The sequence below is a fragment of the Triticum dicoccoides genome, chromosome 5B (assembly GCF_002162155.2).
Source record: "Triticum dicoccoides isolate Atlit2015 ecotype Zavitan chromosome 5B, WEW_v2.0, whole genome shotgun sequence".
NCBI classification, from domain to species: domain Eukaryota; kingdom Viridiplantae; phylum Streptophyta; class Magnoliopsida; order Poales; family Poaceae; genus Triticum; species Triticum dicoccoides.
In genome coordinates this window covers 220642800-220653736 of record NC_041389.1, presented here as the reverse complement: position 1 = coordinate 220653736, position 10937 = coordinate 220642800, and the positions used below count along the sequence as shown (strand labels likewise).

The window sequence follows — 10937 nt, the reverse complement described above, 5'->3', positions numbered from 1 at the left end:
GACACTTTGAATCATGATAAGTTCACAAAAATGGCGGTGACCCTCTGGGCTATTTGGATTGCAAGGCATAAGGCGATCCATGAAAACATTTTCCAGAGTCCGCAACAAACTAGTTCCTTTGTGAACTCTTATCTTCAGGAGCTACAAACTATACCTAAACAGTCTAGACAAGTGCGCATAATTGTGTCACAACCAACGACTACTCCTCGATGGCTTCCTTCGGAGGAGGGGGTAGCAAAGATCAACGCGGATGGGGCCGTTTCTGGTGACGGTAATGGGGGTGTGGCAGCTGCAATATGTCGAGATCACACAGGAGAATACATCGGCTCTTCGGCTGTTGTGTTTCAGTGGCATCACGGATCCTTTGATCCTTGAAGTTTATGCGTGCAGAGAAGCAATGGCCCTGGCAGAAGACCTCAACATCCACAGGCTATGTATTGCAAATGATTGTCGAGGGGTGATCGCGGACATCAACTTCGGAAGCAGAGGGCCACACACAGTGATTCTAAATATCAGAACGGAAGAGTCTTTTTCTTCCTTGCAATTTTATTTTTGAACGTAGAAATTTTAATTTCGAGGCTCATGATCTCGTCAAGTTTGCTAGTAGTCTTTCGGTTGGTCGTCATGTCTAGTTGGGCATGCCTCACGACCTAAACCTTGTACCCACAAACATTTTGTTGGTTTAATAAAGACTGGCGAGAATTCTCAAAAAAAGAAAAAGAAAAAGAAAGAGAAGAAATAGCCAGGCAGAGAGGCACGCGAGCCGGCCCGGCCCGGCCCGTAAACTTTAGCACTGGGCCGGGTCTGAACGGAGGCTATTTCCTTTTCTCCTTTTGTTTTAATATAGTTTGTCTCTTCTCTTTCGTCTTCGTCTCTTCTCCCAAATCGAGCCACCGTTTGTCGTCTCCCGTGGGAGTTGCAAGCACTGCGGGGCAGCGGGAGGCGATCGCGAGGGAGAGTTAGGGGACGGTAGCGGTGCGAGAGCATGGCGGCGACGTCGTATTCGTCGTCTTCATCGGCGGCGGGGGCTGGTGGCGGCGGCGCCGCGGCGGCGACGGCGGCCGGGCTCAAGACCTACTTCAAGACGCCCGAGGGGAGGTACAAGCTGCAGTACGAGAAAGCTCACTCCGCCGCTGTCCTTCACTACAACCACGGCGGGAAGACCGTCTCGCAGGTACCCGTGGACGCCGTCGCGGTTCTGGCGCCAACTAGGGGGATCTAGGTTGGAATTCTGCATGGTGAATTGGGTTGTCTCGTCGAGTATTTCGGCGGGTTTGTATCGTTGTTGAGATTTCGAGTGGCTCGGGCGTGGTATTTAAATGAAATTTGATAGCGTTATTTTATACACTGCTAGGATTTCGATTGGTGTTAGATTTTCATTACACAGTTTCTTGTGCTGTTGGCTTGTAGCTAGTGATCTTATCATGAGCGCTTCCTTGATACGTTGGAATCTCTATTAGCTGCTCATAGTGGGAGTAACAAAAGTAATAACATGCATGTCACATAGGCAAAAAATATGAAGTGGCAAGATGAGGAGAGAAGCAAATGGAGTAACATAATATGTTACCATCACATAGCGGTTCCCAATGTAAAATGACTATACAAAGTAATAAATGAAGCTCTATGTTATCGCACGGATGACACTACCCACTATGGAGGTAGTAACATAATCTAAGTTACTCCCCACTATGACTAGCCTTAGACTATTCATCGTGGGAGTAACATAGGTAATAACATGCATACTCATGCAATGCCAACTAGTCATATTAGTGATTAGTAACATGGCATAGTATTAAATGAGTAACGGAGATGGTACTACCACTCTAACGCTTCCCAAGAGAAAATTAGTCTACACATTAATGCATGAAGCCATACTACTACTATGATACTTTGCACTAATGAAGGTAGTAACATAGATTAGTGTTATGCATGACACTAGTATAAAGTTACTCCCCACTATGACCAGCCTTAGTTTTAGTGTAGGTTGCTGCTAACTATTTATTTCAGTACTGATATTGAATAATTCTGGTTGTCTTCTCACTTTTGTAGTTAATTGTTTTTTGAACGGCTTTATAGTAATTATTGCTATTACTTCTCATCTCTGTCATTTTGTAGTAACAGCTTAGGCTTTGATTGGCTGAACTGGTTAGCCTGTTGTCCGGTCCTGGTCTTCCGGATTCTTGCTTTGTAGTAAGTTTGTTTCCTGTTAAAAAATAGTAAGTTTGTTTATTGATTGTGGCAGTTGACGGTGGCATACCTGAAGGAGAGGTTGACTGGCCAAGGCTCCACACCATCAACACCAAGCTCCAGCAGTGGGATGCGATCGGCGGCAGCAAGGCTGCTGGGTACCGGGAATGGTAGCCGCGCACTTAGCTTTGTTGGGGGCAATGGTGTCAGTCGTGCTGTGTCTGAAAGCAACCGTGTGGGAGGAACCCTTGGTACATCTACAAGCCTTGGAGGATCTCAAGCTGTAACAAACTACGATGGCAAGGGTGCATACATCATCTACAATTCTGCGGATACACTATTCATCAGTGACCTTAATTCCCAGGACAAGGTCTGCAATCCTTTATTTGACGCATGCTAAATGCAGTTGTACTGTTGGTTCTGATCAGCTGATTAATTTCACTAGGATCCGCTAAAGTCCATCCATTTTAGCAACTCTAACCCATTGTGCCACGCATTTGACTCGGAGGCCAAGGAGGGGCATGACTTAATCATTGGGATGGGATCAGGGGATGGTTAGTGCAGTATTTGTTAGCTGTTTTTCCGCTTCAAAATGGAATGTGTTTATGGTGTATCGATTATGCAGTTTATTCAATGTCGCTGAGGCAACAGCTACAAGAACCTGGAAGGAAGCCTGTTGCAGCCCAACATTATAATAGGGGTGATAAAGATGGAATGAGCATCAGCAGGTATGTTTTAATTTTCATTATTCATTCATGCTATCCATGTGCATGTCATATATGATATTTGGAGGTTGTTTGCATTTTCTGATTTGAATCAGTGTTGCCTATTAATAATGTTGTTGTTTGCTTGTTTATTTCACCATCTTGTGATTTAACATACTCTACAAGATTCCATCAAGTATGCATAGATACAAATACAGCACCCTGATATATTACTCGAGAACCCATCATTTTCCCCAGTTTAGTCACGTCAGTTTTTAAGTATCAGATAGACGAGAAAAAAAATTAGGAGTTACAAAAGTTATCTTCCTAAACATTCCCTCACAAGGACTCCAGAAGCATTTAATAAAGAATTTAAAACACGGTAGACTTTGTTTGGGACATTGAAACAATCAACGGTTGAGCAAATATTTGGCTCCACCAATCTATGGTAAGGCAATTGTCTTTCTGTTTATTGTCTATATGCTGTCAGGTATTGCCTTGTATTAACTCATCATATTGTGGAGGCAAAAGAAGGACCTGATTTCCTTGTGTGTTCATCATCTGGTGTCTCATGTCATATACTTGCACACCTATGAATCCGTATGGTTTGTGGAAGTAGATAAGGGGAAAAATTTGTACTGGCTGCTCTCGATATTTCTCTTAAAATCAGAGATTTGATGCATTATTTTGATGGGGTTGGGCGCCCTGGGGGGCTTCTGACTTTAGTCTGCATGACTGCAATATAAGCTGAGTGCTGCTTGCATATTGGTTCTTACAGATGCTTATCCCCTCTTATTATTTTAGTTAACTCTCCTGTTGACTTCTCAGTACTATTGTTTGCAGCCGTTGCACTTCTGTTGCATGGGTTCCGGAGTGTGAAGGCATGTTTGTTGTTAGCCACTCTGATGGAAATTTGTATGTGTATGATAAAGTGAGCAATGATGATCATGGAATTTGGCATTTATAAATGTTTGCGTTGATGTTTGAACTGATGTATATTCTTTACATTCAGTGCAGAGATGGAAACACGGAGTGTACATTTCCAGCTATAAAGGATCCAGCTCAGTTGATGGTTTCACATGCAAAGTCGAGTAAGGTATTTTAGGCATTCAGTATTAGTTCCTTAAACCACATTATTTTTTGTTCAATTAGTTAATTTATTATAGAAGTGTATTTTGCCCTCTCTGTGGGCATGAAACTGTGGCCTGGTGATCTGTTACATACCCTACAGTTTGTCACTTTAGTCTACCATTCTTAACGTTAAATGTATCTTGATGCAATGAGCATTATTGTTCCTTTTCTTACACATAGAAATGTAAATGGCTAAACAGTGATACTATCAGTATAAATTCACCATTATTCAGAAAAAAAATCAATCTGAACCGTTTAAGAGAGCTCACCATTTAAAATGGCTTCTAACATTCTGATTTCCCATGGACGCTTATGTACACACAGCAGACATAAATTAAATCCTCAGAAGTGGACGTTTTTCTTTATGCTTGCATTTAGGAGTTTGGGTGAGTAATAGAAAATGGTAATCTCCCAGCTGGCTCCTACCTATGCAGTGTTCCCTTGCTAGTCTCCACCTGCAAAGAGTGTTACGATTTTTATTTCTAGACTAGAATTTACTGTTGTGATTAAAACTCTACTGGCATACATTTGCAAAAGGTACTATCATACCAGTAAGCTGACCATATAAATTGTACAGTGAATATTGGGATCTGGGCGGTAGTTTCGTTAACCTATGATTTTTGGTATCCTGCAAATGCTTCTCTCATAACATTTGGTACATGAGTTTACATCAAGCCATTGGGTTTGTTTCTACCTACAGAATCTGGGACAACGATTATTGTTGAATATATTTTAAGGAAAATTAGGTGGTGCCCAGGAGATCCTACATCCAGAATAGAGAAAGTGTACGAAATAATGTTCCAAGAAACTCACAAAGTTTATGGATGTAGTAGGCAAAAGATTATGTGAATGTGTAGAATTTTAATTTGTAGTCAGTCGAACTAGCAGTCATCATGCGCTTCTGTAATTTTTAATGTGTTTGTTTGACCATTTTATTATGGATTTTATGGGTTTATGCATATTGGGACGGCAGATCCCTATACACTAAATTGCTGCTCTTATCTCAAAAACATTACAGAGTAACCCAATTGCCAGGTGGCATGTTTGTCATGGTTCAATCAATGCAATTTCCTTCTCTCCAGATGGGGCATACTTGGCGACGGTTGGGCGAGATGGTACTTCCTTTATCCTAGATAGACCCACACTGGAGAAGTTTTTACTACTCAGAAATTCCACCATCCTACATTTCAGGCTTAACTAATATCGATGAACCATATGTAGGTTATTTGAGAGTGTTTGACTTTTCAAAGGAACAGCTAATATTTGGTGGCAAAAGTTATTATGGCGCTCTCTTGTGTTGCACCTGGAGGTACCTTTATTACATTTGAATGATTCGATGTCTTCTGTATGTGTTTGCCATGTTTTCTCCCAGTTAGCTTTATGGTTGGCTGCTCTGCAAATAATTTCTTAGCCATACTTATGCAGTTTACTCTATTTTGTATGCTGATGTTTGTGTGGAATGTTTTTCTATTTATTACCCTTAGTTTAAAGTACTTCAAAGTTCAAACTCTAAAACCTGCCTGGGCTGACTAGCATCCAAAATTGTTGTAGTTTCCTCGATGATATCTAATAAAGCTAGTATATGGCTCTATTGTGTACGCCATGAGCTATGCATTGAAGCATCTCTATACCATCTTATGGGTTATCTGATCTCTGATTCTTATCTTCTATTTGTTCTCACATTTCTATGGGTTTGTCAATTATGAGTATTTATTTGGGTGGATCAGTCGAGAATGATGAAGAAATGAGTATGGCCCAGTTTCTGACCTAGTTTGACTGTGGTCTGCTTTTACAGCTCGGATGGCAAATATCTATTGACAGGTGGCGAAGATGATCTTGTGCAGGTATGGAGCATGGACGACAGGAAGACTGTTGCATGGGGTGAAGGGCATAATTCTTGGGTATTAATTGAATTTCCGTTGAGGCTTTTTCAGTGTCTTGACGTTTGCTTTCAGAAGTTGTATTTGATGACATGGGTAATTTTTTTGCAAACAGGTTAGTGGAGTTGCTTTTGATCCATATTGGTCCCCACCAAATGCTGATGGAACGGGAGAAAATGCGGTGTATCGTTTTGGTTCTGTTGGTCAGGTATCTGAAGTTGATTCATTTGTATTATAGCTTGAACATTTATGGCATATCCATGAAAATATGTACTGCTCATCTTTAATAAGACTAGGTAATTGCCCGTGGTTTGCAACGGGGGCAAGCATATTCTAGTTGTTTAACACTAATTGTGTATCATATATCTTTAGGGAACATCAGGGAGCATTGTTGTCTTTTTTTTTGTTAGGTGGCAAGCATAATCTAGTTGTTTAACACTAATCGTGTCTAACATATACCTTTAGGGAACATCAGGGAGTATTGTTAACTTTTTTAACATTAAATCACTTCTTCCACCGCCACTGTTGACCTTTTTAATGTTAAATCACTCCCTCCACCGGTTAAATTACCTCTGCGCCTTCTCGATCGAAGCTTGCCACCTCTGTCCAGACTCCCTGTAGAGATAGACATGAATCATATGTTCAAACTTCTTTTAGATACATGCACAAATCATAGGTATGGGAAAGTACAATGACATGGTAAGGGCATCTCTAGCAGACCCCTATCGTAAAAGTGTCAAATTTCCCCTATCCCATTTCCCTATTTCTTTTAGGGAAATCACTGTTTCTCAACTAGCAGATCTCCTATAACATTTCCCTTTATATGTGTATTTGGCTCACACAATTCATCAAACACATACACTACACATCCACATACACAATTCATCAAATCTGTAGCAAAGAGGATTAACCAGAAGCAGGTGTAGCCGTAGAAGTAGAGCATGGACTGAATCCAGTTCATCTCTCTGCAAGCAAACATCACGTACGCCGCCATGTTGTTCTGCACTCCCTGTACATCAAGTACGCGCTCAGCTTGATGAAACAGATCACAGGGGCCACGAGTCAAAATGCACCCGTGGAGATGGATGCACTGCAAAGGCAGTGGCAGGAACATGACACTAGCGACGTTGCTGTGCCGCGCGGGCTCCCGGTCGGCGTTTGCCTTGGATTTGGGGGCCGACATTGCCGTGTCGCTTAACAAATAGCACCAAATCCTCCTATGCCCCTCCACAACACGTAGGACATGGAGCCTTGGGACTTCAGAGCTCACTGTGATGCTGCCGTAGCCGGTGAGGCGGAGTTGCGCGCACTAGGCCGAGTGGGACGGAAGGAGGGGAGCCTGGGTCGCTGCGACTGGATCCGGCGTGCAAGAGCTGGTCAGTGGTGACGGTGGCTGTGACGCTGCGCACGACGAAGGCACCCACCAGCTGGAGCATTCGGGTGCCTTGGCCCTGTGAGGACGACAGTGCGGTCGACGAGCTCTGGCTCTATTTCCATGTTGGCGCTTCGATCGAGATGTGGCCATGCTTGTGCTGCTTGCCTCGTCCTGATCGTCTTGACGCTGTGCTTGTCTCGAGTCAGAATCCCGTTGTGCGACGATGAACGTCTCCGGTGACGCATTGGATCCAGGAGCAGCGGCAGGAGGACGACGTAGATGACAGGTCTGAGGGGATTCGCGAAATTCCTCGTCGCCAAGGAGAGTCGCCGGAGGTGCAGGGGCGGTGGAGGGTTTCATTTTTCCGATTATCCGGGGTGGCGGATGGCCGCGGGCGGCGGCGTGGTCAGACGGGAGGCCTGCAGCTCTCTTATTTTTGCTGAGAATCACATCGGCTGGACTAAATTTGAGCAGATGGGGGGCAGTTTTAGGGGAGGAAGAGTCATATTTGAGGAATTTTTGGTTTAGGGGATCTACTAGATACCCCTTAATCCCCTAAACGACACTTTTTCTCGTCAAATATGACCTTTAGGGGGTCTGCTAGAGATGCCCTAAGCACATGCATAGTTAGAACCATGTTGGCAACACTTCCACAACATGGATGGAATAATCAAAATTATGGATGATGGCGATGTAGAGGAAATATTACCTCTAAATATGTCACTTGGCATCATTGTAACTGAAAAATATTCAAAAAGGAATGTCCGACATATGAACCCGCTTATGTGAACTTGTGCTTTGCTATGGAATAACATTACGATTTTCAACATTGTTTAACTAACACTCAGGAGTTGCTCATATAGATGAATTTTAAGAGTTGTCCAAAATGCTTGCAATATTTTACCATGTTGCGACAAATGAAGTGTTGCACCTGCTTTATCTTTAGCAAACTTCTACAAAATCATTCAAAAACTGATGCAGGCTACCACGTCAAATTCTTTTAGCAGGATAGAGGTGGCTTGTACCATGACAACATCCAGTATGTTCACATGGTATCTTTCTCAAAGGATATCTGCAGCCCCCGTGAGAAAATAATATCTCCACAGTAATATCAGAAATGCATATGTATAAACCCGATCTACCAATGAAAGCCATTGTTTTCTCTAGCCGAAGAATGCATATACTAACTCTAGTTGGGCAAAACTCTATGAGGAAGAGTCATTGGTGAGCAAGTGCTAACTCCGCTCCACCATAATAACTATTCTTAAGTACCATATCCAAAAAAAAAACTTTGTCAGGTTGAGAGGACCGATACTGAAACTGGGTGAGAGACATAAATAAATAAAATATACATCTTTTGGACAATTACACTCTGTTCACACTTCACACAGTAAAAGAAATTCTGCTACTGTAAAATATAGTAGACCACACAAGTTAATTGAAAGCTGTGAAATAGCTCAAGGACATGTTAAATTTACAGTCTGAACAAACATAATCTTGTGGCACGACAAGAACCAACAAATTAATATTGTACATGTCAAGCATGCTGCTGCTCACCTTATTGGTAGCTTAGCTTTATGGTAGATTTAAGTATCAGCTCTGCATTATGTGCGATGGCATCTGTCAACGCCACATGCATGTCAATCTCTTCCCGGAGTTGCCTCTGCAAATTTCTGACATGTGGTATTTAATCACATATGAGAATAGTAGATCCTGTTTTTATCGAAGTTAGGCATACATGTATATTCAAACATAAGCAGTCTATTCAGAGGAATCATTCCAAAAATAATTTTCAAACCGAGCACTGGAGCACAACAAGTTGTCACAAATCACAAACCAAATGAAAGCAGGTTTATTTCAAGTGCGAATAGCAGCAGTACAAACGTCAACACCGTAGAGATGATGAAGCAATCATGAAATGCACTCATTTCCTGCTATCGAGCAGCGGTGGAGGGGCCTCCATAATGCTAGGGTTAGGGTTTCACTTCGATCAAAGATGGGTTTGTGTTCCTATGCTGTGTGATGTCAGGGGATCAAGAAAACCGACGGGAGAGGGAGTACGGACGTAGGAAAAAACAGGTTGTAGGGGCAGTACGGATGACGTGGGGCGTGGGGAGTCGGATGACGTAAGATGGGAGACAGAGCCTTGCGTCCTTTTTAAGCAGTAGAGATAAACTGATGCATGCCTGTCTGATCTTGTAACTTCTTAGTACAAATAAGAGTGAAATCTGGGAGTACCTTAAAATACTTAACCTCTCAATTTCTTCCCTGCTTACTTAATTACCGGGAGATCTTCAGTTAATGAACTGTTGGAATGTTCCTTGCTGTTCAGTCTTATGCTTATTGCAGGGCATTGAACTGATCACACTAATTATGTAATAAATATGCAAATTTCTCCAGTAATCACGCTGCTCATGCTGCTTTTTTCTTAGTGTGATTTCGCCAATATTTTTGATTCACGTTGAAGAACTTAACTACTGAGTGTCATTTTACCTCATATTTTTAGAAGATCAGATTGATTTTTGTCAGAACTTGGTGATCTGTTATGAACTTATCATGTCTTAGCTTATTATATGAATATAGTCATAGCTATCAGATAAATTGGCAAGTGTTTTTACAGTTTGCTTTCTCCAACACGGTTGACTACTGATATCAATTGCCACTCTGGCATACTCTTAGGATACCCAATTGCTTCTGTGGGATTTGGCAATGGATGAGATTGTTGTCCCACTACGTCATCCTTCAGGTGGTTCGCCAACATTTAGCAGTGGGAGCCCTTCTGCACACTGGGACAGTGCATGCCCTCCAACAGGTATTCTTCAACCTTCTCCCAGAATGCGGGACGTGCCGAAGCTTTCACCTCTTGTCGCCCACCGAGTACATGCGGATCCCCTGTCTGGTGTGGTGTTCAGCACTGAATCAATCGTCACCATTTGCCGCGAGGGACTAATCAAAATATGGGCCAGACCTGGCCACAGTGAAAACAATCAACAGTCAAATTCTTCCGAGTTTGCTTTAAGCAATACTGTCTCCAAGGATAGGGCAATCACATCCTTCAGTAAAGCAAGTGGCTCTAGCTTCAAGCAACCTTCATCGCTTGGCTTGACATAGCCGTGAGTTTCTTACTAACACCATGATTGATGAGACGGGCTCTCAAAGGAGGCTGCTGGTGATGAAGGCACATATTTGTAGATGTTCCTTATTACAGCAAGGCTAGTTAGTGGCACAAAACAATAATGGAACATGCCCCTGTACAGATACATATACTCCAAGATAGCTAATACAAGTTTGCCTTTTGTTTTGTATTGCCCAATGTGCCAACATGTGATGGATGGGATGACAATCTTTGCTTCGTTTTGTTTTAGCATTTCTAGATTTCCCCCAGTTGTAAATTGCTTCCTCACTTCTCCAGTTCTTGCATCAACTCCATATTGTAATTCTGTTTAGTCGTTGAATGTTCTGTAGATTGTGTGAGCAAATGTAGATACTTTGCGGGAATGTACGTGTGTCAGCCGATAAAATTATTGAGGAGCTAGTAGATTAGTATGGAATGTTCAGACTACAGAAGCAATGTTACCAACTGTAGAGTCTGCAGCTCACAATACGCAACAAACTTATGTACAAGTACTTCAATATGGATGGAAAACATGCAAAGAAAAG

The 10937-nt window shown here is 42.3% G+C and overlaps 1 protein-coding gene across 1 annotated transcript; it reads left to right on the top strand.

Annotated features, from left to right (window-relative positions):
* Nucleotides 1-876: 876 nt before the first annotated feature.
* LOC119308126 (dystrophia myotonica WD repeat-containing protein-like) lies at nucleotides 877-10732 on the top strand. The gene is made up of 11 exons (XM_037584251.1): nucleotides 877-1174; nucleotides 2243-2557; nucleotides 2633-2741; nucleotides 2813-2915; nucleotides 3735-3822; nucleotides 3904-3987; nucleotides 5041-5137; nucleotides 5244-5331; nucleotides 5818-5923; nucleotides 6018-6110; nucleotides 9957-10732. The coding sequence occupies exons 1-11, from the start codon at nucleotides 986-988 to the stop codon at nucleotides 10386-10388; spliced, it is 1704 nt and encodes a 567-aa protein (XP_037440148.1). The 5' UTR covers nucleotides 877-985; the 3' UTR covers nucleotides 10389-10732.
* The last annotated feature ends 205 nt before the right edge of the window (nucleotides 10733-10937 follow it).

Coding starts and splice junctions, on each gene's coding strand:
- LOC119308126 (XM_037584251.1), top strand. CDS start 986: ATGGCGGCGACGTCGTATTCGTCGTCTTCATCGGCGGCGGGGGCTGGT. Junction 2,916..3,734: donor GATGGAATGAGCATCAGCAG/GTATGTTTTAAT, acceptor TATTGTTTGCAG/CCGTTGCACTTCTGTTGCAT. Junction 6,111..9,956: donor GTTTTGGTTCTGTTGGTCAG/GTATCTGAAGTT, acceptor GCATACTCTTAG/GATACCCAATTGCTTCTGTG.